This window comes from Theropithecus gelada, chromosome 9, assembly GCF_003255815.1.
Source record: "Theropithecus gelada isolate Dixy chromosome 9, Tgel_1.0, whole genome shotgun sequence".
NCBI classification, from domain to species: domain Eukaryota; kingdom Metazoa; phylum Chordata; class Mammalia; order Primates; family Cercopithecidae; genus Theropithecus; species Theropithecus gelada.
This window is the reverse complement of record NC_037677.1, coordinates 89,240,708-89,268,571: the sequence shown is the minus strand read 5'-3', so window position 1 is coordinate 89,268,571 and position 27,864 is coordinate 89,240,708. Positions and strand designations below refer to the sequence as shown.

Below are 27,864 nucleotides of genomic sequence, written 5' to 3'. Positions count from 1 at the left end.
TGAGACAGGGTTTTTCTTGATATTGCCCACATAGCTGTCCATATGGACTGCTATAACTAAATACTGTAGACTGGGTAGCTTATAGACAACAGAAATTTCTTTCTCACAGCTCTGGAGGTTGGGAAGTACAAGATCACAGCAGTTTAAGTGTCTAGTGAGTTGTGGTTCATAGATGGTGCCTTGTAACTGCATCCTCGCATGGTAGAAGGGGCAAGCTAGCTCTCGGAATCTCTCTCTCTCTTTCCTAAGACTACTACTAGTCCCATTCATGAGTGATGTGCCCTCATAACTACCACCCAAATGCCCTACCTACTAATACTATCACATTAACATATGAATTACGGTGGGGGGACATGAAACTTCAGACATAACAAGTACTGATTCATGCTACAATACAGATGAGCATGCTAAAGTGGAAGAAGCCAGACACACACAAAAACCACATATTATATTCTTCTATTACATGAAATATCCAAAATAGGTAAAATCATAGTACAGAAAGCAGAAAACTGGTTGCCAGGGGCTAGAAGAAGAGAGAAAATGAAGAGTGACTATTTAATGTGTACAAGGTTTCTTTCTGTAATGATGAAAAATGTTTTAAAACTAGATAGAGACGATGGCTGCACAGCACTCTGAATGTACTAAATGTCACTGAAATACACATTTTAAAATGGCTTTTTTTTTACATTGATGTTAACTATTTAGGAAAAAAAAATAAAACAAGAATAATATTTGAGGGGGATACACTTCTGCAATAACAGTGTGAGGATATCCACAAACCTGTTCCCTAACGAAACAACCCTAATTCCACAAACCTGTTCCTTAATGAAACAACCCTAATTCCACAAACCTGTTCCCTAATGAAACAACTCTAACCAATGAAAATTATTTTTAGAAACACCATTTGAATTTCTGAAAATTGTCGTAAGAGCATACAGCAAAAGAAGAAACATTTATCCAAGAAAATCTACTGCATACTTGGTAAGAACAGTAAGAGTTTGTGGCCCTTGACCCATGACCCACAACCACCTTTTCCCAACCACCTGTTCAGGTGACAGATCTACCCAGGTGGGAGTGGCTAAGAAGGTGGGGCTGTCTTTCCCACCAGGGTTTCAGTCAAGAGCCAAAGAAAGGGCAGGCATTCAGAATTTCTTACCCCTACCCCAACTGTGTTGCAGAACCAAAATACGAGGTGAGTGTGGCAGAGAGAGTAAGGGCTCCATTCTTCCAACCAGTCCTCCTTCATCCACCCAGCCCCCGGAGGATGTCATAGAACAGAAGCTATACCACAGTAATAACAACCACCGATATTGGGGACCCAGCTGCCCTCACCTCGGCCTGCTCATACCAGAGAGGCTCCACACTGAGAGAGGCAAGCCAAGACCAGAGACTGCCATCTCACCCAGCACCATGCTCTTAAAGCAAGGATATCACTCCAAGAGAGGAAGGCCACTGTTCGTGCCCGCAGATCTAGAGCAGTGGCTCAAGGATTATAATCGGGGGTGAGGCAGAAGGTAAGTACAAAGAGCTCCAAAGAACTCCTCAAAGAAAAATAGAAAATCTGAATTACTTTTGATAGTTTGTGTTTTTATAGGAATTTGTTGTGTTTCATTTAGATTGTTTTAGTTGTTGACATAAAATTGTTCCTAACTTTTTCTTATTTTTAGTTCTGTAACGTTCTCTCTTGTTCTTGAATTGAGTAATTTGAGTCTTTGTTTTTTTCTTGGTCATTCTAGCGAAAGGTTTGTCACTTTTGTTGATCTTTTCAGAGAACCAACTCTGTTTTATTGATTTTTTTCCTCTATTGTTTTTTTCTTTTTTTTTTTTTGAGATGGAGTCTTGCTCTGTTGCCCAGGCTGCAGTGCAGTAGCGCAATCTTGGCTCGCTGCAACCTCGGCCTCCTGGGTTCAAGCGATTCTACTGTTTCAGCCTCTCAAGTAGCTAGGATTACAGGCACACGCCACCATGCCTGGCTAATTTTTATATTTTTAGTAGAGACGGGGTTTGCCATGTTGGCCAGGCTGGTCTTGAACTCCTGACCTCAGGTGATCCGCCTGCCTTTGTTTCCCAAATTTCTGGGATTGCAGGTGTGAGCCAGTGCCCCTGGCCTCTCTGTTGTTTTTCTGTTACATTTACATCTGATCTAATCTTTATTACTTTCTTTCTTCTCCTTGTTTTGGGTTAGGTTGCTCTCTTTTTCATTATGATGGAACCCAACATTATGATGGAAGTTTGGGTTATTAATTTGAGATTTTTCTTATTTTTTAATATTGGTTTTTACAGCTATAAATTTTTCTCTAAGAACAGCATTGGCTTCATCTAAACATTTTTGGCATTGTATGTTTTCATTTACCTTTCTTCAAAATATCTTCAATTTTCCTTATTATTTCCTCTTTGATTCACTGGTTATTTAGAAATGTGCTTAATTTTAACATATTTGTGAATTTCTAAAATGTCCTTCTGTTATTAATTTCTAATTTAATTCCATTGCAGTCAGAGATAATAATTTGTATGGTTTCAGTTTATTTTAAGTTTATTGAGGCTTATTTTATTGCCTAACATAGTCTGTACTGGATAATGTTCCATGTTCCTTGTGTATCCTACTGTTGTTGGAGGGAGTATTCTATGGAGGTCTGGTAGGTCTAATTAGCTTAAGAGTATTGTTCAAGTCTCCTGTTCCCTTTTGGTCTTCTGCTTAGCTGTTCTATCCATTATTGAATGATGTGTAGTTTTTATGTCTTTTCAGACTCTGTTGTTAGACGCACATATGTTTATACTTTATATATTCCTTATTGATTGACCATTTGCCATCATAAAATATCCTTTATTTCTAGACTTGTTTTAAAGTCTGTTATGTCAGATATTAGTATAGCTACTGCAGCTTTCTTATGGTTGCTCTTTTCATGATACATGTTTTTCTGTTTACTTTTAACCTATGTTTGTCATTAAATCTAAAGTGTATCTCTTGTAGATAACACATCTTTGGATCTTATTTTTATCCAGTTTGAGGACCTATGCCTTTTGATTGTTTACTCTATTCATATTTAATGTTATTATTTATATAGCTGGATTCACATCTTGTGTTCTATGTCTCATTTCTTTTTTTTTTTTTCTTTTTTTTTTTTTTTTTTTTTTTTTTTTTTTTTTTTTTTTTTTTTTTTGCTCCTCTATTCCTTTACTGCTTCTTTTGCATTAAGCAAATATTTTCTGGTGTAACATCTTAATTAGTGATTTTTTTCTGGAATTTAGAAAAAAGTTATTTCTTAGTGGTTGCTCTCAGAATCTACTTCAGAATTATTCTCATCCAGTAAAATATAGAAATGTTACTCTTATATAGCTATATTCCTTCTTTCCCTTTTTTTGTGCTATTACAATAACACTGATTTTCTGCATTTCTGTTTCACTGAATTCCACTCTGATCTTGACCATCTCCTTTCTTCCACTCTTCTGAATTTCATATACTCTTCTTTTCCTAGTTTCTTAGGTTAGAAGCTGAAGCCATTCTTTTCTAGTAGAGGTGTTTGGTGCCATAAACTTCTAGGTATTTCTTCAGCTGCATTCACAAATGATATGTTGTGTTTTCATTTTACTCAGTTTAAAATACTTTCTAATTTCCCTTTTGATTTATTTTTTGTGTGTGTTAGTCAATGACCAAATATTTGGGAATTTTCCAGATAGTTTTTGTTTTCCTTTTTACTATTGATTTCTAATATACTTCTGTTGTGGTCAAAGAACCATGTTATATGTCAGGGCCTGTGGAAAGTTTATCACATGCTTCTCAGGAAAAGGTCAGGCCGAAAAATCCTGCCGCTGAGAAAAAACAATACAAATAAAATAAGTCTCAGGCCAGCTAAAAGATAGGAAATGACAACAAAAATTAATCTTAATACTAAAATATTTATGAATAAATTGATGTCTTGGATTTCCTTCAAAATAATCCAAGATGAGGGGGAGTAGATAAGGGAAAAGCTCAAACAAGACTGGCCAGGGAATGAATTGAAGCTAGATGACCGTTCATGGTGGTTCATTACACTATTTTACTTCTTTAAACATTTAAAATGCTTCCATAATAAATGGTTTTTAAAAATGCAGTATTAACACTTCACTTAGTGAAACCTGAAAAAAAAAAAATACAAGGAAAAAAACAGTAGTAGCTTAAACAATGTTCAAGAGAAAAGACTGCTAGCAGTACCCTCTATATGTGTGCAAAAAGCGTCTGCTTATAAATGAGACATAAATATACATATATATGGGATAAGTGTGAGTCACTAGAGTTTGCTAAAGAGAGTGGGTTCAAACAAAATGAGCCAGTTGAAACAACTGCCCAACAAAAGAGAACAGAATAACACTATGAATACAAATACTCTGTTCCTGAGTGTCCCAAAAATCTCTCAATATATCTCAAAATGTTCTTCTAAGTTAATTTCATCTTTTTTCAAGGACACTACCTAGCACATTTTCCCAAGATGAAGCACCTCTTTCATAACCAGTACTATCTTCACAAATAAACTACTCTAGTAACTTTATCACGCACTGCACTGTTTCAAGATGCAGTGATGAAAACAAAGTTTCCTTTTAATCTTACTTCTTTCATTACCAAGTATAGTTTATTAAAAGACATAATAATGTTGGAAAATTAAGGAAATGCACTAATTATGCATTATCATATCATAGCAGAAACTTTATGTAACAAAAATTTGTAACATTCCTACCACATGCTTGGTCTTAGGGATACAGCAGTGAACAAATAGGCAAGGTCCCTAATGTTCTGAGCTTCCTGGACATCTGAATACTCTCCCCTCCCCATTCTACAAACAACGAAACCGAGATCCAGAGAGGTTAAATAATTGTTTTCCATGACTGCACATTTCATCAGTGGCAGGACTAGGGCAAAACAAGAACCCAGGCCTCCTGACTCTTAAGGGCAAGGTGTATTTACATAACTTGAACTGGCTTCAATTTACACTACATTCACCGGTTCACAAACTGTACAGCGCTCTATTTCTAGGAAAAGTATTCCGAATAAATACTAATGATAAAGCATAATCAGTCTCAAGTTCCGTAAGTGAATCATAACTTCATTTATCATATCATCACTCCAAAAGATGAAACCTTATATGTAAAAGGAACTTATTCTTGAAGACAGTGCCTAACCTAACCCATGGCTCATTACGGTGCCTGGCTAATAATATTCTACCGGAACAGCAGGTATTCATTCAGTCTGGCATGGAATATGCATTACCTAGTACTACTCTTAAAATGAATGAGGAGGAACTCGATTAAAATGACCGGAACAATTAATGCAATTTTAATGAAATGTTTGTAAATAAGTAAAAGCTGTTCTGCCTCCAAAGCAGCTTAGATCCCGCGAGTGCAGGGTCACCCTAGCGCGTTCCCAAGCAGCAAGCAGCTCCTCCCCTCCAGCCCACACGCTCTTCTCGCCCACTCCGGCCGCGCGGGGGAGCAGGGGGAAGGGGCCGGCATCTCCCGCTCAATTTCAATTCTCCCACGCCCGTGGCAGCCTGGCGCCCCAGGCTTTCCACCCGCGCGCGACCTGCCACCTCCGACACGCCGACTGCCGGCTGTCGACCCTAGCCTGGCACGCCCGCGGCCGAGCAGCCCTCAGTCCTGCCACGAGCGAGACGGGGCCAGGCCCCAGGAGTGTCCTCGGGCCCTGGGGCCGCACCGCGGCGCCCGGGGTTAGAGACGCTGCGGCAGCCACACCCACCGGCTGCGGGGTGACAGCTCCAGAGGCGGAGGCAGGCCGCGCCGACAGGTGCAGCCGCCTTCTCGGTCCTGCCCGGGTCCGGGCTGGAGTTCCGCCACCCGCGAGCGCCCCCGTCCGCCCCCGCGCGCACCACCTGTCGGGGAGCTTCGCGCGCGGCCGGCGGCGGACGCCCCGCCCGGCTCCTGAGGAGCAGCCGGCGCAGGGCGGGGAGCCGAAGTCCTTGGGGGATGAGATCTTTACCGGAGGGTGGGCCCCACGCAGGCGGTGTCGGTGCTCTCGATCTCCTGCAAGATCCGCTCGTGCTCGGGGACGGTGCCCAGACCCTCGCTGCTCTCCGCCATTTTGGCTGGAAGCTGAGGAACCGGAGAGGCGCGGCGCCGCGGGAACGACGGGGGCGAGCGCCAGGTGGCGCGAGCGCGGAGGGGCGGGGCGGGGGCGGGGCGCGAGAGTCGGCGGCTGGGGGGCGCGCGGAACGCCGGGCAGGAGGCGCGCTACCCGGTTCCCGCCCCCGCACCTGCGGGAGTGAGTGGGGGCTGCGGGCGGCTGCCGGGTACCCAGCTGGCCTCCTGCTCTCCCTCGCGGCTAGCCCCTCCTGGGCGTCTAGTCCCGGCCTTTGGGCTTTAACATATATTCTTGTCTTCTGTGCGTGCCACACCCTGTGCCACACGCTGGGGATACCGTAGTAGTCAGCGAGGTGGACACTCAGATCATCACCCTGCCTCTGTAATAAGAGCCACGGGGACATTTAACAAGGGCCTGATGTACTCTGCGTTGTGGGCAATCAGAGAAAGGAACACATGCCCTCACGAAAAGCAAAATTGCGTGTGATAGTAAGATTTATTTTAGGAACGAATAAAGATCCCAGTTGACCATGAAGACCGCTCCAGGTGGATTCATGTCCTCACCTGCAAGAAGTCCACCAGTGGCCAGTCAACTTGGAAATAAATTATAAGCGACAGAAAAATGAAATGACGAGAAATTAAGGCACTTGATGGCAAAGATACTGGAAAAAAAAAAAAAAAAGCCCAGGGCGATGTGTGATTCATGCCAAAGTCCCTGAATCCCAGTGCCCCCAGGTCAGGGTAGCTGGGTTGAGGAGGGGTGAGAGCTCTTGAAAGGGGGTTAGCAGCAGGGAGGTGGGAGAGAGAAGGCAGGGAGGCTTGGACAAAAGTATCAGTGTAGAAAAAAGTCCTGCTTAATGACATGTTTGTGGGACACTGAGTAAACCAGTTTGTCATGATCGAAGCAGGGAGGAAGGAAGACTAAACAGGAACAGAATGTAAACCTAGCCTGAGGAACAACTACTTTCTGCTCTACATTAATCCAGGGCTTTGAAAAGCTTCCCTTTGAGTCAACCAGCTCTTTATCCAGCTGTGTAACTCACTCACCCTCAGTGAGCTTTTACTTGAAACCTACCTCCAGCCTCCTCCCCACAAACATCCTGGGAGGTGGTTTTGTATAATAGAGCATGAGCTCTGAAGACCAGTGTCTGAAGACATTAATTCTTGGATAAATATCACTTGACAGCTGTGTAACATTGGGCAAGAACCTAGTTCTATGTCAGTTAAATGACTGTAAATGACAATAGCAGTGTCTACCTCATATTGCTGTCCCATGGTGTATGAGTTTTCCATTGTTGCTATAACAAATCACTACAGATTGAGTAGCTTAAAATGACTCAGACATATTATCTTACAGTTCTGTACGTTAGAAGTCTGTCACAGGTCTCACTGGGCTAAAAATCAAGGTGTCAGCATGTCTGTGTTCCTTGCCTGAGACCCTGCAGGAGAATTTCTTTGCCTTTTCCAGCTTCTGGAGGCCACCCACATTCGTTGGCTCATAGCCCCCTTCATCCATCTTCAAATCTAGTAGCATCTCTCTGATCATTCTTCTGTGGTCACATCTTCCTCTGACTCTGACTTAGGCTAGAAAAGATGCTCAGTTTTTAAGGACCCATATGATTAGAGTGGACCCAACCATTTAATCCAGGATAATCTTCCATCTCAGGGTCCTTAACTTTAATCACATATGCAACATCCCCTTTGTCATGTAAAAATAACATATTCACAGGTTCCAGGGATTAGAATGTGAGCATCAGTGGGACCCACTGCCTACCAAACTTAGGAAGGGCCCTGTAAAACATTGCTAATGCCCACCTTCCTATTAATCTGGAATCTTCAGAGCAATGGATTCCGGCTATACACATCCATTGAGCTAAGATAGTCTTCCATTTCCTGCAGAGAGACCTAGCTTTTCATTCTCTTTGTGGGAGGGGACAAAGTTTGTCTTCATTTTTTTATGTCTCAGTTTCAATTTTCAAAAGGTTATTTTCCCCTTTTAAGAACTTATCTTAGCTCAAGCACAGTGGCTCACACCTATAATCCCAGAGCTTTGGGAGGCTGAGGTGGGAGGATCACTTGAGCCCAGGAGTTTGAGGCTGCAGTGAACTATGATAGCGAGCAAGATGAGGAGAGCAGGGCATGTGGCACAGGCCGGCTTCCTATTTGACCAGTGTCTCCAGCTGGAGCATTACTTTCCTGATCATTCCCTACCTAGAATTTTCCGCCTTTTCTTCACCCGTCCTGATATCTTTTATTCCAAAGCCAGCTCCAAGTGTGCCCCTGCTCTGGGAAACCAGCCCTGCTTAGGCACTCCTCAGGCCAGGCCTGTTTCAACACCTGCCCAGAGAGATTACTTCAACATAAGCAGCAGTATCTTCCCCGAAATTCAAGTGAACATGGAAGGAAGTCCATTTACCACTTCTCCTTCTGAAACAGTTTTTGCTGGTTCCCCCTGAGACTTCTGACAGTTCCATGAGTACCGGGAGGTTTTAGCTAAGAATTCAAAGTTAAATGTCCTAAATAACTAACTGTACATTTGTTTTGTTTGTTCGGTTGGTTTTTTTGAGACGGAGTTTTGCTTTTGTTACCCAGGTTGGGTAACAATGGCGTGATCTTGGCTAACTGCAGCCTCCGCTTCCTGGGTTCAAGCGTTTCTCCTGCCTCAGCCTCCCGAGTAGCTGGGATTACAGGCACGTGCCACCACGTCCAGCTAATTTTGTATTTTTAGTAGAGACGGGGTTTCTCCATGTTGGTCAGGCTGGTCTCAAACTCCCAACCTCAGGTGATCTGCCGGCCTCGGCCTCCTAAAGTGTTGGGATTACAGGCGTGAGCCACCACGCCCAGCCCTAATTTTAATCATGGACATAGATATATCAAATATATAAATGTGGGGTGGGGGAAGCCCATCCAATGGATAAATGGTTTTTGTTTGTTTGTTTGTTTGTTTGTTTTTTAAGATGGAGTCTCTCTCTGTTGCCCAGGCTGGAGTGCAGTGGCACGATCTTGGCTCACTGCAACCTCTGCCTCCCGGGTTCAAGCGATTCTCCTGCTCAGCCTCCTGAGTAGCTGGGATTACAGGTGCAAGCCACCACGTCCAGCTAATTTTGTATTTTTAGTAGAGACGGGGTTTCGTCATGTTGGCCAGGCTGGTCTCGCACTGCTTCCCTCAAGTCATCACCCTTAGTCGGCCTCCTGAAGTGCTGGGATTACAAGCATGAGCCACCACGCCCAGCCCCTAGGAGTGAGTGATTTAATGTCTGCACTAAGAAGGTTATGGAGTAGCAGGGCACAGACAGGTAGATTGCAGATGCATGTGGAATTATTTTTTGGCAGTGGATATTGACTTTCAGAGATCAATCCAAAATCTCTTTTCAGGACTCCTGGAAGAAGAAAGATACACTAGGAAGACCGGCAGAGCAGGAGATGCATTTTGTGTCCAGTATAAAACTAATTAGCAAAGTAAGGATTTGACTTGTAAATAAACTCTTAGTCATTAGCAACTTATCTTTGCATCATTTATCTACAGACTAATGACCTGTCTTGGGAAAGCGCCTCCCTCAGAATGAGGTTGTAGAGTGCAACTGCTCTGGTCTGGCATTTAACTACTTGAGTTCAAATTCCAACTCATCTCTTACTAGATGCTAGGCCTCGGGGTGTTACTTAACTTGACTAAGCCTCAGCTTCTTCAAGTGTGAATTAAGGACAATAAGAATCCCTAGCTTACCAAATTGTGTGAGGATTAAAGAAGGTAATATATGTATAATGTTTAGCCTAGAGCTCAGTCAATATTAGCCTTGGTGACTAGGGTTATCAGGCATTTGCTAGTAAGCCAGAGAGCCCAGCATTTTAGCCTCCTCTTTGATAAAATAAAAATAAAAACCAGACACATAAATGTTCTTTTTTCTAATCATTAAAAAAAAATAACCTGATTGTGTATCAGGGTTTTCTGCATGCTTGGTGGGTGTAAACCACCTGAAATATGTTTCCTGCTTTTGTAGAGAGGGAAACAGGAACGTGTCTTTGGGTTGGATTCTTGGTTCCAGACCCACTTTAGTGAACCCTCTGGATCCTGTGCTTTTAAGGCAAGCGCCTTTCGTTGTCTTTGGGGGCAGTGCTCACTCATCCTTGGAAGCACATATCATGGTGGTGAACAAATCACTGAGTCTGTCTCCATTTCCAGGAACTGCTCCTACGTCAAGCACAGGGACGATGCCTGTATTGTTCATTGTCCAGCCCAGTGCCTTGCATATAGTAGGGGCCTAATTAGTAAGTGAATGATCGACATGCGACTACTTCTCGTATTAAGCTTAATGTTGTAAATGACATGTTTTTCTTTTTCCTTTTTTTTTTTTGAGACGCTGTCTTGCTGTGTCACCAGGCTGGAGTGCAGTGGCGCGATCTCGGCTCACTGCAACCTCCGCCTTCCAAATTCAAGTGATTCCCCTGCCTCAGCCTTCTGAGTAGCTGGGACTACAGGCATGTGCCACCACGCCCAGCTAATTTTTTTTTTTTTTAAACAGAGTCTCGCTCTGTTGCCCAGGCTGGAGTACAGTGGTGCGGTCTCGGCTCACTGCAGCCTCCGACTCCAAGGTTCAAGCAGTTCTCTGCCTCAGCCTCCCGAGTAGCTGGGATTACAGGCACCAGCCACAAGGCCCAGCTAATTTTTGTATTTTTAGTAGAGATGGGGTTTCACCATCTTGGCCAGGCTGGTCTTGAACTCCTGACCTCGTGATCCACCCACCTTGGCCTCCAGAAGTGCTTGGATTACAGACATAGGCCACCGCGCCAGCCCACCCAGCTAATTTTTTGTATTTTAGTAGAGATGGAGTTTCACCATGTTGGCCAGGATGGTCTCAATCTCCTGACCTCGTGATCCGCCCGCCTCGGCCTCCCAAAGTGCTGGCATTACAGGCGTGAGCCACCACGCCCGGCCAAATGCATGTTTTTGGAGGTAGGGTACACATCTACAAAAAGATTCCCCTCCTCGCCCCTGGGAACCCTATCATTATCCTCTCAAAACTTCGCATCATTCAAATGTTTCTTAAAGAGTTTTAGAGCTCTTGTTATAGAATTATAGAACTGTATCAAAATGTAAAGTACAGACAGTCTTTATACATTGGCTCTGATAAACTAATCCTTCCCCGCGGCTTTTAACCACTCGTTTCAGTTGTCCACCGTCACAAGGGCCCTCCTCCAGCTTCTGCCTTTTTGTTGTGGTGACCCCAAGTGGCCACACTGTGTAAGTGCAAGAGAATAAACAAAGCCCAGCTGGTCTGGGAGGATGCCGGCTGTAAAACCCTGTGCAGGAATCGGCTGTTCCATAAAGATCTGGACCCCACGGTGGAGAACAATAGAAGGAAATTTGAAATTGAAGCCAAATAAAATCAGTTTTTTTCTAAAATACGGGCCAGTCCTCAGAGGAGTTCAAAAGCAACTAAGCCCCGGGTTTTGTTCATTCAACAACTATTTTTATTAAATGTTTGTTGTGTACTTGCTCTCAGACAGGGCTGGCTCATGGTGTGTGACCTACGCAGTTGCCTTTGATTTAATACTCTGTCATCACCATCTTGTAATTCTTAATGATTTTTGAAAAAGGAATCTACATTTTCATTTTGCCCTGGGCCCCACAAATTATGTTGCCAACCCTGCCCTCAGAAAAATGTTCTGAAAGCCCCTAAAACGAAACATTTTAAAGTCCACTGAGCAGTTAAAGAACAGTATCATTTTCTCTGAGTTCCATTGTCTTTCCTTCAAATAACACCCCCCACCACCACCACCAACTCCACCGCCACCACCAGTTTATAAGACAAGCAACTGTCCCTGCTGTCTCCTCTTACCTTCCTTCTCCTTGTTGGTTTTCTTATTCGTCATCCTGTTCAATGCACTCTCTATTCCTCCCTCTTTCCCTGCTTAGCCTTCCTTTACTGCCCTTTGCCCTTTCTCCCTTTCCTCTCACTTGTCTGATTTTTCTCTCTCCTCTTGGCAAAATAGGATTAGAAATGTAGCTAATGAAATGACGATGATGATGATAGCTGACATTTACTCCCTGGCTAGGGATATTAGCATCCCTAAACCTTCCTATTCCTTACTTTTTTTTTTTTTTTTCTGAGACAGAGTCTCACTCTGTCACCCAGGCTGGAGTGCAGTGACATGATCTCAGCTCACTGCAACCTCTGCCTCGCGGGTTCAAGTAATTCTCCTGCCTCAGCCTCCTGAGTAGCTAGGATTACAGGCGTGCACCACCACGCCTGGCTAAATTTTGTATTTTTAGTAGAGACAGGATTGCACCATGTTGGCCAGGCTGGTCTCGAACTCCTGACCTCATGATTTGCCTGCCTCAGCCTCCCAAAGTGGTGGGATTACAGGCGTGAGCCACCGCGCCTGGCCTGTTTTTTTTTTTTATTCTTCATAGCACTTATTAACACTTTTTTATTGGTGTATTTCTGGCTCTCTCCACTAAAATGCAAGCTCCCTGTGAGCACGGACTTTCCAGATCTTGATCTCACTGTATCAGCGGCACCCAGACCACTGCCTGTCACATGGTAAATGTGTCATTATTATTTATTAACTGAATGAATGAGTGAATGAGCATTTGCTATGATACATTACATTTCATTAATACATTTCATGCCTAAATCAACTAATCCTTTCAACAGCTCTATTAGTAATTATAAAGGCGGAATTTGAACCCGTATCCTTCTGGTTCCAAAGCCCATTCACTTAACCACTAAATAACCAAAACTGTCTCCCTGGTTGGAATATTTGGCTCCTAAACATAAAAATGTTTTTAAAGCTTTATCTAGTGTTGCAATAAACATCAAATAGCTAATGATATCATTTAAATGTCCAGCAAAAATTGGGTAACTGTATAGCCCACTCTCATAAGACATTCCAGACTTTTCTGAGGTGCCACAGATGCAGCAAGCCTCAGTCCCCAATTTATTTCTGAACAATTTCTCTGGACTCCATTTTTATGCAGAACACTATACTATTCTCATTAGAGATTAAATCAGGTCATGATATTGCATTAGTATAAAATATAAGCATTAGTGAATGTGATTTTTAAAATTAACACCTCTCTCCCCTGAATATTATGCAACCAAAATAAAATTTACATTACTGTAAGCCAGGCACAGAAACACAAATACTGCATGATCTCACTTATATGTAGAATCTAAAAAAGTTGAACTCAGAGAAGTTGAGAGTTGAATGGTAGTTACCAGAGGCTGAGGAGAGAGGTAGATGGGAAAAGGAAAGATGTTAATCAAAGATGTTAATCAAAGTTTCAGTTAGGAGAAATAAGCTTTGGTGACCTATTGCACAGAATGGTGACTATAATTAATGATAATAATATATTGCATATTTCAAAATTGCTCAAAATAGATTTTAAATGTTCTCACCACAAAAAAAAATATGTAAGGTGATAGATATAATTAACTTGATTTAATCATTCTACAATGTAAACCGACAGTGAAACATCACATTATACCCTATAAATAGGCCGGGTATGGTGGCACACACCTGTAATCCCAGCACTTTGGGAGGCCAAGGCAGGCGGATTGCTGGAGTTCAGGAGTTCGAGACAAGCCTGGACAACATGGTGAAACCTCGTCTCTACAAAAAATACAAAAATTAGCCGGGTGTGGTGGCACATGCCTGCAGTTCCAGCTACTCAAGAGGCTGACATGGGTGAATTGCTTGAGCCCAAGAGGCAGAGGCTGCAGTGAGCCAAGATTGTGCCACTGTATTCAAGCCTGAATGACAGAGCCAGACTCTGTCTCAAAAAAAAAAAAAGTTCTATACTCTAAATATATGCAATTATTTGTCAAATAAAAAAAAGTTTTAAAAAATTTGCATAACTCAATATTTCACACCTGCTCAGAATTTCAAGATGTTATGAGTGATTGTTTACTTCAGGACTCTAAAGTATATATTTGTTAAGTCATAGTGGAATATCCATCCCAAATGTAAACTAGACAATAATAGTCAACACTAATTATTGAGTATTTACTCTGTACCAGCCAACTATTATGCTAAGCACCTTATAGACACTAATCCTTTGAGATAGGTTTTATCATAATCCCCACTTTATAGTTTCAGAAACTAAGGCCAAAATCATACAAGTGGTAAATGTCCAGTCCAGATTAAAATCTAGACCTTTGATCTTAATGAATATACTTGATAAAATAAGATTTAATAGAAATCTTACATTTATAAAGATATAAATAGCAAGAACATTCTAGAACATCCACAGTTAAATTTAGTTTGTTTTTTTTAGTATGTCATTCTAAGATTTTATAGTATATACAGTTTAGGGTTGGTTTTTTTTTTAATGTTTCCTTTCCTAAAAGCACGTTATCTTTATTCCTAAAAACATGAAAGTCAAAGAAATACGATATCCTGTTTGCTCTTAAACTGATAAAACTTCATGGTCAGCTTTTGGAAAAGTGCCTGAGAGAGTCTGTGAATACAAGTGTGAAACAATTATGTTATCATAAAACAATTACAAAAATTTCTTCTGGTACGTCATCTTGTACAATTCCCTTTTCCTCCTATTTTTCCCAGTCCTCTGCAGGGCCTTCTTTAGACATCCACCCCCACCCCCACAGTCCCCTACCTTTCTACCTCCCACTAACTTTGCAGTACCCTACAATGTGTCCATGATTTGATCATCTCAGGCTCAGCTACAGCCACAAAACATGCTGTGACTTCAGAATCCAAGTTGGTTCAGACATTGTGACTTCAGGACCTGATCTAAGGGGCTAATAACACACCTGCAGGACTCCAAGGGGCATCGTGAGCCCCAGGCTACATCCAGGTATGAGTCAGTATCCATGGCAGCAGGTCTGATGGGTGATGCTTGACAGCAGGAAGTTCTAGTGTGAATATGGTAAATAAATGTTGCGAATACTGCTACTACCCTATCCTAGGACCGTAGCTATCGTCACTAATTTATCAGGATCATCCTCAGTATGAAGATTCAGGCAACCATTCCCAATGCATTGAATTGATATGCTACTTGAAACCTATTGACCATCCTTGTGCAAGGAAGTTGGTAATACTGAGTACAACAGGGACTAATGTTGTTTCCTTGAACATGGCTCCGGACAGTCATTAAGTCTCCCAGGGACAGGTACGCCCCCTAGCGGAAGGAGCTGGCAAGGAACCAGGCACATCTACACCAAATGGAGAGGCTAGAGAGAAAATCAGGAAACCTGAACAGAATGAGAACATCCAGTGGAAATTAGCCTATAGTTGCAATGTAATGAAAACAGTGATGCTCAGGGCAAAAGGATTAGGGCAGGAAAACTAATTGCAGACTTTACTTGCCCGTTAAGTCTCACCCTACCAATATTCTGCAAGCTAGGGGATTTTTTTTTTTTTTTTTTTTTTTAAGCAGAGTCTTACTCTGTCACCTGGGCCAGAGTGCAATGGCCCAATCTCGGCTTACTGCAACCTCCGCCTCCCAGTTTTAAGTGATTCTCCCACTTCAGCCTCCCAAGCAGCTGGGACTACAGACATGCACCACTACAACCAGTTAATTTTTGTATTTTTCAGTAGAGATGGGGTTTTGCCATGTTGGCCAGGCTGGTCTTGAACTCCTGAGCTCACGTGATCCGCCGGCCTCAGCCTCCCAAAGTGCTGGGATTACAGGTGTGAGCCACCCCGCCTGGGCTAGGTAGGGGATTTTGAATGCCCAAAGCTAAACCATGCTGGGACAACACAGGCACTAGCAGTAGGCCTTCCTTTACATTTTCCCCTTTTTTCTTAAGTTCAGTCGCCATCTGCATGGCTAACATCAAATTCCACTTTTCCACCCTGGTATTTTCTTCCCCAATTCAAACTCTGTAGTTGTCTGAGATGGCTTTAATGGATGTTTCATTGGCAATGCAAGTAAACCATGGGAAAAGTATAGAGTCTCAGCTCTCCCCTGAAACTATCTTTCCTTCAAACTTAATGCTATGGGCCTTAAATTCCATTTCACACAAAAAGTGAAAACAAATGCAAGACCTCAGAATCATCTGATTCTTGTCCACTGTTTCAAAAAGAGGGCCAAAGGAGCCAACAAAAGGGCTCACTGGGAAAGTCAGGCAGCAAACGAGCTGGACCATCTGGGAGAAGCTTGTCCTGGGAGTAGCCATGTGTAAAGTCAGGAGGTGGGAAGAACACAGACTGGTGTGGTGAAAGGCATTATAGGCCATTGACAATGACTCCTTGTCTCTACAACCCACTCATGACGCCTGAGACAGAGGAGACTCGTTTTCCCAGATGATGTGTGGGGATGAGTATGTAGGAAGGTTTGAATGCTCTGCAAAAGAAATGTCATTCAGGTGCCCTTAAATTACACTGGTAGAAACCATCTCTTGAGTCCTGAGTCACTGAACTCTCTGAGCTCAACTTGTTAGGGGAGTAAACTCCACCTGGCCCAGATATGAACTCTGACCTCAAATAGGCCACCTCAGGTTGACTACCTGCAAAACAAGGTGGGACGGGAAAGGAAGCTAACAGCATTCAGGATTTTACAGCAGAAAATATCTGTCAAAGTAATGCCTTTCTTCTGAGACAGGGAAAAACACGTAGGTAAACTCTTCAATATTCTCTCTACCTCAATTCCCAGGTGCAAGCTTTTCCCTGGGAATGTTTCTGTCTTGCATTTCCAGTCCCAGTATCCTAACCTTTCTCTCACTGTTCATTCCAGGCCTCACGGCAGGGCCTTCGACTGCCTCCAGCCAAACTCCTTTTCCACCCTCTCAGCCTTTAGAGCTTATAGTTTTCTTTTGGTTTTGGTTTTGTTTTGTTTTTGGAGACAGGATCTTACTCTTGTCAGGCTGGGGTGCAGTGGCGTGATCATAGCTCACTGCAGTCTTGACTTCCTGGGCTCAAGTGAGCCTCCCCCTTTGGCCTCCCGAGTAGCTGAGACTACAGGCACAAGCCACCAGCTAATTTTAAAAAGTGTTTTATAGGGACAGGGTCTCACCATGTTGCTTTGGCTAGTCTTCAGCTGGCCTCAAGCGATCTCCCACCTCAGCCTCCCAAAGTGCTGGGATTGAGCCACTGCAAGCAGCCAGAGCTTGACATTTTAAAATCCTTCCTCCTCCTTCTCTTCTTTGCTGAAGTGATGACATTCTTGCTGGACTGCCTCTTTTCATTTTTATTAGAAAGGTAAGTATTTTCTTCACCATTAGCCCATGAGCTCATACGAATCACATTCTTAGGGGCTTTCACAATGGAATATTCACATCTAGATGGGGATTCGCAATGGAATATTCACATCTAGATAGGAGAGGCTTCAAAGAATCCAGAGCATTTATTCTGGCTTGTGTGTGTGTGTTTATGTGTGTGCATTGTGTTATAACCATTTCAGGCTAAAGATTCCTGAGGGCAGGGCCTGTGTCTTACTTATACCTAAGTAACCTTTATAGAAGTTTCCACAGTGCCTGGCACCTAGCAGCTAGGTAAATAGCGCTAGAAAGAGCATTAGAGCTATGCCTTGCAAGATACGTTGGATTTTAGCAGGCAGAAGGAAGAGTGAATAACAGGGGAAAGGAACCCTAAGCTCTAGGAAGCATATTGTCAAATAGCAGAGTCTAGTTTGACTGAAATGAGAGTCATGTCATTATTTTTCAACCCTCATATTTGGCCATATGATCTGATGTGTTCCTGAAGCACAGTTGCAATAGAAAGTCGGTGACATACGCACATATGTATGGAAAGGCATCAAACGCCAATCTAAGAAGTCTTCATCTAATCAACTTATTAGAGGAACAGTTTAGAAAATTAGGAAAGCTTTTGTTGAATACTGTCCCAGATAAAGTCTTGTTAGGGGCTTGTAACTTCACTCTACACCCCAAAATAACATCAGTGTGTTTTAACAGTACCTTTGGAAAGGAGTGTTCTCACCCTTTTTTTATACCCAAACATTAAGCTAACAATTGGTATTTTAGGCCCACTGCATGGTGGTGACAAGGTAGCACCTGGAGAACATATCTATGCAGGCTCTGCCCTTGAGGGTGATGCTGAGAGAGTGCTGTGGCTGCCAAATCTAAATGATTTTTTGCTGTAGAAAGACCAGGTACAAGATTGGTACCACGGATATTTGTCCTAAGAAGAGAAGATAAAAAAGATCCAAGCACCAAGAAAGGAAGTCAAGTCCAACACCAGAGACAGACTAGCTGACAGGATAGTTCTAAGGACAGACAAAGTCTGTAGATGTTGGCCAGGGTTGTGAGACCAGGGAGAGGTAGAAGGGGTTACAAGTTGAACACCAAGGGCTCTGAAGCAGCAATGGGAGTAGAGGCCATAAACACATCTAGGCTCCCTTCACCCTTTCTCTTGTTTTCACTTAGACTTAGCCACCTAGCACCTAGCACTTAACTACCTAGCACCTAGCACTTGACCACCTACCTAGCCACCAGGCGGATACACAAGTTTTAGAAGGCAATAGAACAATTCAAAGTATGCTCCGTATGGAGAAAATTATTGAGTTTTCCATTGCTACAAAGCTCTGGTTTCTACCACTGAAAATTACCAGCCCTTTTTCACAGAATATTTATGAAGCTCAGATAGGATGAAGGTATATATAATAGTTATAATGGAGTTTAATTATTTTGCAACTATACCTACACATTGATAATCCAAGAATCAACCAACAAATCTCAATTGTTTACCATGTCCCGAACACCACCCTAAGAGCTTTGAAGACATTCAAATTATGTTTAATGCAAAATAAGATTTAAATAGCTGGGAGAAATTTATTCAGGTTTAAACTTTAGTGGATTTAGAAGCACTTGGCCCTGGGGCCTTTCTGAGAATGAAGAGGTCACACACACACACACACACACACACATCCTTCCCCTTAATCTACAAATATTAGTCAACAAATATTTATTGACTGTCACTATCAAATTCAGTGATGAATATCTTGTTCCCACACTGATAGGTGTCAGAGACAGGCAGACATAGAGAATTAAAGAATTAAATTTTAAAAGCTGCCCTTTGAACACAATGACATATAGTTTTTCATTTTAATCCTGTTCTTGAACTGTGCAAATTAATAGCCACATTACCAAATAAGCTATTTTTAAACCTTATATGTTGGTATCCAAGAAGATGTTAAAAAGAAAAAATAAATAAACCTTATATGGAAACAAAATAATACATGAGCGGTCACCAAACACTCAAGAAAGCAGCTAAAATACAAATAAATGGTCCACATTTTTTCCTACAACTCATATCCACCCAAATGTAAATTGGCTTCATTGATATGTCTAATTGTTCTGGATGTTTTTCACTAAGTGATACGTTAAAGAAAACAATTGAAACCTCATATACATTTATTTGGAGGTAATTGAGGTCCTTTTTGATCATTTGAAAGTCATAGTTTTTAATCTTACGGTGATGAGTTAGGAAACATGGAAAATAAAATGGATTAATTATGTCCTGTAATTTCTCTAAGGATAAGAAAACTTTGAGATTAAGTACATACAGAACTGTAACTGTTTTGCAAAAATATTTTTTACTCTTATAAAGAAGTATAAAAAGCAAGGAAAAGGACCACCTTACCACCGCTAGAGAAGACACAATAAAACGCAGTGGTGCCCTACCTTAAAGTAGCTTCAATAGGCAGCTCGAAAGACTGAATCTCAGCCAGGACATTCTCATAGGTTTGATCTGTTTCTTCTTCCAACATCGTTCCACAAGCTCCTGATTTCCCAGCTGCAGACATCAGATATTGAGTGAAAAACTGTTGTAATTTATAAAAATAAATATCGTTTTCCTTATAATTATTAGAAGGATTCTCTGTTTACCCAAAGGAGCAACAAAAACAAGCTCACTGTCTGACTTCATGCTATCAAAGTCTTTGCTTCCAAAAATGTTGCACAGCTGTTGCTGTCCTGTCTCCACTTATAACATTTTACTTATTATTAACCTTGACACAGTTCGGAAAGTTCCTGCCTAGTGCCGGCTATATTTATTCACTTGTTTCTCAAAGACAATAACTGTATGTAGGAATTAGAGTCATTACACTATATAAGTTTACTAAATGCATGTGATTTGACAAGGCATATATATTAATATTATTTATGCTAAATACATAACCAAAGCTACATTTCTAGTTGTTACTGCAACTATGCCCTTGACCACAAACCCAAGGAGGTAATTTGCCCAGGAAAAATGAAATGTGTTATGGGATGTGATTTTGAGGTCACTAGGCTAATTCCTTGGTGCCCTGTCTATCTCCTTTGCTTCTCTGTTCTGCAGTGTCAATTTCCTCCATTAGCGATAGAGCCATTAGTTCTTTTATCTCTTGTTCAAATACAAATGCTGCTGGAGGCATTTAGATCTTACTCCTTTTCAGTTCCTTATGCCTCACTGTGAATGAGTTTGCTAGATCCCTTCTGCAGAGTAGGTTTTGATGGAGAGGAAGAAAGAGAACGAAGATGTCAGGGTTTTAAGAAGGCTAGCTGCCACTGAGAGGAAGAAAGAGTGCATGAACCAGAGGCCCAAAGTAGCAAAGGAAAACGTGCCCTACAGCCAGCCCCAAGTAGGCCTGAAGAACTAATGGGCGTGTATTTCCCATTTCCCATCACCACTTGCACTTGATCTTCTTCAATTCAGTTTAAGCTCAGCTTTCTTGCTTAATACAAGAAAGACAATATTTACAGGAATGAGTAGTGACATTCTTCCATATGAAGCTTTTTTTTTTTTTTAGTTTTTATCAGACTTTTTTAAAAGCTCTGACAAAAAATTGAAGTTTGTTCTCTTAAAAATGTAGTATTCAAAGCATGCTATAACTACAATGTGTGGCATTTGTCATAGATTGCATCAGTTTGTCACCCCTGCCTGCATCCATGCCCTTGCCAGTACCTCACTGTGGGCACACTAATTTGTCCCTGTCCCATGGCTTTGGGCTCAGCCATGTGACTTCTGCTGGCCAGTGATACATAAGCTAAAATAACAGCATGTGAGTTCTGAGCCTAGACTTTCTAAAGCCTCTAAGGCATATTTCTGTTTGTCCTCTTGCACCTCTGCCATCACCTAAGAAAAGCATTCCCTGAGAGCTACGTGAAATAGAATAATCCCCACGGGTCCACAGACCTTCAGGGGAAGGTATATATTTTCATCTAGCTGCAGTAGCCTGAAAGAGAACTGCCCATCCAAACCCATGCTAATGAACCAAGCCCCAACTCAACCACAGACACAAGAGCAATACTAAATGACTGTTGTTTTCAGCCACAAACTGATGGGTTATAGAGCAATGGCAAACCAATGCAGCATTCCTCACTTCAACCCCACCAATAGCCCCCAACCCTCAGCCCTAGTTTTGCTCCATGGCAGGACGGAACAAATGCAGCACGAATATGCCTCACACCATTTCCCAATAAGATGAGTAAGTCCTTTGAGACTTGACAAAAATAATAATTTTCAATCTATCTTAAAGTTCTTGGCCGGGCATGGTGGTTCACACCTGTAATCCCACCACTTTGGGAATCTGAGGCGGGTGGATCACTTGAGGCCAGGAGTTCGAGACTAGCCTGGCCAACTAAAAATACAAAAAATAGCTGGGCAAGGTGGCACATGCCTGTAGTCCCAGCTACTTGGGAATCTGAAGCCCAAGAATCACTTGAGCCCGGGAGGTACAGGTTGCAGTGAGCCAAGATCAGGCCACTGCACTCCAGCCAAAAAAAAAAAAAAGAAGTTCTTTATGTGCAAGGTTTTAAACTTATACCAAATTATAAGATTATACGTGTGCTGAATGTCTATCTGATTCATATTTGTATTCCCCATAATGCTTAAGAGTGTACACCCTGTAGGCCGGGCGCGGTGGCTCACACCTATAATCCCAGCACTTTGGGAGGCTGAGGCGGGTGGATCACCTGAGGTCGGGAGTTTGCGACAGGCCTGGCCAACATAGTGAAACCCCATCTCTACTAAAAATTTAAAAATTAGCCGGCTGTGGTGGCGGGCGCCTGTAATTCCAGCTACTCCGGAGCCTGAGACAGGCGAATTGCTTGAACCTGGGAGGCGGAGGTTGCAGTGAGCCAAGATTGCACCACTGCATTCCTGCCTGGGCGACAAGAGCAAAACTCCGTCTCAAAAAAAGAGAGTATACACCTTGTATACAGTTATAGTAGATACTGAAGAAATGCTTATCCAATGAATGAATGATAGTGAAAGCTACAAGCTGAGTTACCTCTGCCTTGTAAGGAAATGGTGCAAATTATGCAAAACTCTGACAATTCTAGATTGTATTTGTCAGGACCTGAAAATACATAAATACATGATGAGCTATCACTCTTAAGAGAGCCATCAGCATCACTATATTACACTGAAGAGAAAAAAATTCATAAATAAGGCCACATATTCATGAACACATACATCTGTGATGACTGATCCAGTTCTAAATATCCTATGGTTTTAAAAATTCATTCTTCTCTCCACACAGCACAAATTTTAATTTTGAAAATTTTCAAACTTATAGAAGAATTACAAGAAGAATATAAACTGAACAAAAATATACCCTTCATCTGATTCACCAGTTGTTAATATTTTGCCACATTTGCTTTCTCTCTCTCTCTCTCTTTATTCAAGGAGATTTTACAATGTAGGCATATGCTCTTAATATTGGAGAGAAAATGTATTAATTTAAATAGAATAGGCTGGGCGCAGTGGGTCACGCCTGTAGTCCCAGCACTTTGGGAGGCCGAGGCAGGCGGATCACCTGAGGTCAAGAGTTCGAGACCAGCCTGGCCAGTATGGTGAAACCCCGTCTCTACTAAAAATACAAAAATTAGCTGGGCATGGTGGCACGCGGCTGTAGTCCCAGTTCTTCGGGAGGCTGAGGCAAGAGAACTGCTTGAACCAGGCAGGTGGAGGTTGCAGTGAGCCGAGATCATGCCATTGCACTCCAGCCTGAGTAACAGAGCGAGACTCCATCTCAAAAAAGAAAAAAAAAATAGAATATAGTATAGAAGAATACTATACTCTAAAGTAGTTTAATTAACAAACCACTATAGCTTTGACTTACTGTCACTGCATGACCCCACTCCTCCTACACAGCACATTCATCTTCTTCCGGTACAGCCAGCTCAGCCTGGAGATTCAAGGTCTTCTGTCCTGGTGGCCCGGTTGCCTCCCTCTGCTCCTCAGCTCTCCCCACCCTCCCTCTACTCCCACCCCACTGTCTTCTGCTCCTCCCAGTCCTGCTAAGTGCAGTTTCTCTCTGCCTCTTACTTTCTTCTATACCGTTTGAGACAAGGGCAACAACTTCCTGTTTCCACTGACTAAACCAGCATCTTCCTTTTATTCAAAACTTTCCTTGAGTGCCATTTCCTGCCGGAAGTTTGCACGATTAAATGAACAAGAGAGGCTCTCCTCCCAAAAGTAAGAGAGAAAACAACCTCCCCCGTCTCATAGTGCTGACAACAAATTCATCAAATGAGGAAAAGAAAAGGAGGAAGTGGAAAGTTTTGAAACAGCCATATTCCAAGATGTCCATAAAAAAGAATGGCGTGTGTGACTGGAATGTTCCCAGTCTGGACCCTTAACCTCTCTTCCCAGCTGCAGCTCAAACTCTTTGACTACTTCCTAGAATTAAGTCTGACCACTAACAAGAGAAGTTTAAGTGACCCTAGGCTAGTGGTTCTCAACTGGGTGATCTTGCGGGTGCCCTGCTCGAGGGAAATGTCTGGTTACATATTTGATTGTCACCATGGGAGGTGGGTAGTGCTACTGATATCTAGTGGGAATGGGCCAGGGATACTGCTAAACAACCTACAATGCACAGCACAAACCCCCACCTGGCCTGCAACACACACACACACACACACACACACACACACACGAATTATCCAGCCTGAAATGCCAGTAGTGCCCAGGCTGATCTTTGGGACGCACCATCAAGCCATGTGTGAAGTTGATATAGTCCTGTTCCTTGGGGCCCTTTTCTAGGCCTTTTTTTCTCTATAACTGAGTCTCTGTCCCATTGGCCTGCTAGGAACCCCTGTCCCTCTAGAACTGGAAATCAACCTTTTTTTTTTTAAAGTAAGTTTATTCTGCAAATAAAACGGCATCAGTCGCTCACCTTTCTCACTCCATCACCAAGACTAGACTCCCAGGCTCCTTGCTCCGTACTGGAACCACTAGTGGGAAGCATTATGTTTGTTACAAGGAAGGGCTCCCAAGAGACGGTTCTTGGATCTCACACAAGAAGGAATTTGAGGCGAATCCATAAAGTGAAAGAAAATTTATAAAGCAAATAAAGGAATAAAGAATGACTACTCCATAGGCAGAGCAGTGGCATGGGTGCTCAGCTGCTTATACTTATTGATATTTCGTGATTATATGCTAAACAAGGGGTGGATTATTCAGAAGATTTCTGGGAAAGGGCTGAGCGATTCCCAGAATTGGGGTTCCGCCCCTTTTTAGACCATATAGGGTAACTTCCTGACATTGCCATGGCATTTGTAAATTGTCATGGTGCTGGTGCCAGTGTCTTTTAGCATGCTAAAGCATTATAATGAGCAGTGAGGATGACCGGAAGTCACTCTCATCACCATCTTGGTTTTGGTGGGATTTGGCTGGCTTTTTCACCAGTCTGTTTTATCAGCAAGGTCTTTGTGACCTGTGTCTTGTGCCAACTTCCTATCTCATCCTGTGACTTAGAATGCCTACCTGGGAATGCAGCCCAGTAGGTATCAGCCTCATTTAACCCAGACTTTATTCAAGATGGAGTCACACTGGTTCAAATGCTTCTGACATGTTCATGTGTATCATTGGCACAGAAACCCCCTCTACAATTCACAGTCTCTAGGAAACATATCTGGGAAACTAGGGACAAGGCAGGGGTGCCCCAGAAGGTAGTGAAGTGGAGTTGTTGTCTGGCCTTGTTGTCTGAGGTTCGTTGCCTCATGCCAAGGAAATCAAGGACATGGACACATGTGAAGTGAGGTTAAGAGCAGAGGCTTAATAGGCAAAAGAAAGAGAAAGGAGAACAGCTTTCTCTCCTGCGAGAGAGAGGGGCGTCTAAATGGGACTTCCAGCCTGTGGGGAGTGCATCAGATTTTATAGACAGGCTCGAGGGGGTGATGTCTGATTTGCATAAGGCGCACAGATAGGCTGGACCAGTTGTGACATTTACATAGTGCATGAAGAAGCTGGCCACCCCACCCTAATCTTATTGTGCAAATGGGCTTTCCACTTGGCCAGCCCCATGTTGTCTGCTCCCTATGGCACATGTGGGTGGAAAGGAAAAGGGAAGATGGAGTAGTCATTTTGAATATGCCTAGTCCAGGTGGCCTTTCCCTATTGGCACAGCTGCCAGCATTCACCCATGCAAGCTTCTAGCCTGCCTTTCTATGTCTGCAACTCGATTTTACAGGCTCCTCTTTGTTAGAAAAGAAAATGATTTGGGGGTTGCTTTTCATTAAAAGGAAAAGCTTATGGAGGACTTCCTTACTCTATCTGCCTAAATAATTTCTTCTTAACTCCTATATCAGTAGAAGAAGAATACCAGATGAAAGTGACCCATCCCTGGTAAATATCACCTGGTGTTTAATCCTGCTCAGAGTCTTGGTGGAGTTGGAGTTTTCCCTCCCATCCCTACCCCACTCCTTCCTGTGCATTTTGAAAGGTCCACAAAAAAAAACACACACACACACACACACACACACACACACACTCAGCAACCTAGAAATAGAAGTCTATTAAAACAAAAACAAAAACAAAAACAAAACAGGCTGGGCATGGTGGCTCACGCCTGTAATCCTAGCACCCTGGAGGCTGAGGCTGGCAGATTACCTGAGGTCAGGAGTTCAAGGCCAGCCTGGCCAACATAGTGAAACCCTGTCTCTACTAAAAATACAAAAATTAGCCAGGTGTGGTAGCACAAGTCTGTAGTCTCAACTACTCAGGAGGCTGAGGCAAGAAAATCACTTGAGCCCACAAGGCAGAGGTTGCAGTGAGCCAAGATGGCACCACTGCACTTCAGCCTGGGTGACAGAGCGAGACTCTTTAAAACAAACAAACAAAACAGTAATATCTTGTTTGCTGACTAAATGCCAAACGTTGACCACCTCATCTCAGGAAAACAACAATCACTAGCTCCATTCAAAATTGTCCTGGAAATGTAGCCAGTGTAATAAGTCAAGATAGGGCAATAAAAGATGTAAAGATTGGTAAGAAAGAAGAAAAATTGGTATTTGCTGAATATATGATTGTATACATAGAAAATCTAGAGAGATCAACAAACAGAATAAATGAGTGAATCTAGCAAGCACTGTAGACCAAAAAATGCTCATCTATATGTTAGTCACAATTCGGAAATGAAATACAAAATCGATACCATATACAAAAGCAGCAAAATACATCAAATATCTAGGAATGTTATATGCTACTGACTACGATTTGGGGAGCTGATAGGCCATAGCTGAAAGTGCTAACAGAGTCATAAAACATTAAGAAATGATACGGTCCAAGATTTCGGAAAGGCAGAATGAGAGTTCCCAAATCCAGTGGAGCCAGAGGTCAGCGTTGAATTGGGGGCCTAGAAGATGAACAAAAATCCAGGAAAATCAGGAGTAACAAAGGCGTGGGAACCCCTGAGCCTGGAATGACCTTTAGCTCTTGCAACTTGCTTTTCTGGAATCATTTGGTCTGCGGGGGGATCTTCTGGCTTTAAGGGTCAGAGGTGATGCCACAGATAGCAGCAGCTTTTTATTTGCCACAAGATATCACTTGCCTGTCCCCTCCAACACTCTGCCTTATACAAATCTGATAGTGTAAGCTGAAAGACAGAAATGCTGCCCAGGGTGGCACAGGTATTTCTCACTTCCTTTCCATAATACTCAACATGGGGAATTTTTTTTTTTTTTTTTTTTTTTGCAACAGAGTCTCACTCTGTCGCCCAGGCTGCAGTGCAGTGGTGCCATCTCGGCTCACTGCAACCTCCACCTCCTGGGCTCAAGCCATCCTCCCACCTTAGCCTCCTGAGTAGCTGAAACCACAGGAATATGCCACCATGCCTGGCTAATTTTTGTATTTTTTTGTAGAGGTAGGGTTCCTCCATGTTGCCCAGGCTGGTCTTGAACTCCTGAGTTCAAGCGATCTGCCCACCTCAGCCTACCAAAGTGAGGGATTACAGGTGCCAGCCACCACACGCAGCCAAGTTTAATATTTAAAAAAATACTGTGTGGGCCATGGAATGCATCATAGGCACATTAGTCCTATAGACATGGTTTACACGTAGTGCATTCATAGGAGACTGTTACTTATTCATTCAAATAATATTCTTTCAAATAATATCATTATGAATCAGACAACATATCCTGCTTTTAAAATAATCTACAAGCCCTCCACATTCTGCCTCTCCCTCTGCCCTGGACTGCCCTGACCTCATTTTGTGCTCCTTACCTGTGTCTCATTCCACTCCAGTTGCACAGACCTCAGTGTTCCTCACGCTTTGCCAGGCATGCTCCACCTCAGGGCTTATGCTCCTGCTCTCCCCTCTTTCTGAAATGCTTTCGCCTCTGATATTCACTTGGCTCACTCCTTCAAAAATCACCTTCTCAATGATGGCTTTGCTAAAAATAAAATCCAGCATTTTAACCTTGAGCTGGGACTCTCTATCCCTACCTCACTCCCTCTGCTTTGTTTCTGTCCCATAGTACTTTCTGTCTTTGGACACACTGTACACTTCACTTGTTTATTATCTGTCTCTTCTATAAGAATGCAGATTAATGAGCACAGGGAATTTTTTTCTGTTTTGTTCACCGATATTATCTCCAGTGCCTAGAA

General features: G+C 42.7%; 1 protein-coding gene across 3 annotated transcripts in view; it reads right to left on the bottom strand.

Annotated features, from left to right (window-relative positions):
- The window catches only part of EXOC6 (exocyst complex component 6), a 218,698-nt gene extending 191,104 nt beyond the window's left edge, over positions 1-27,594 (bottom strand). For 2 of the 3 annotated variants that reach the window (XM_025396939.1, XM_025396942.1), the window contains exon 1: positions 5,969-6,141. In XM_025396939.1, coding sequence (XP_025252724.1) covers positions 5,969-6,069 — 101 coding nt within the window. In that variant the 5' untranslated portion in view covers positions 6,070-6,141. Of the gene's footprint in view, positions 1-5,968; positions 6,142-19,673; positions 19,786-27,480 lie in introns of those variants that run through there. The other variant, XM_025396941.1, reaches the window with a different exon arrangement.
- Positions 27,595-27,864: the final 270 nt, after the last annotated feature.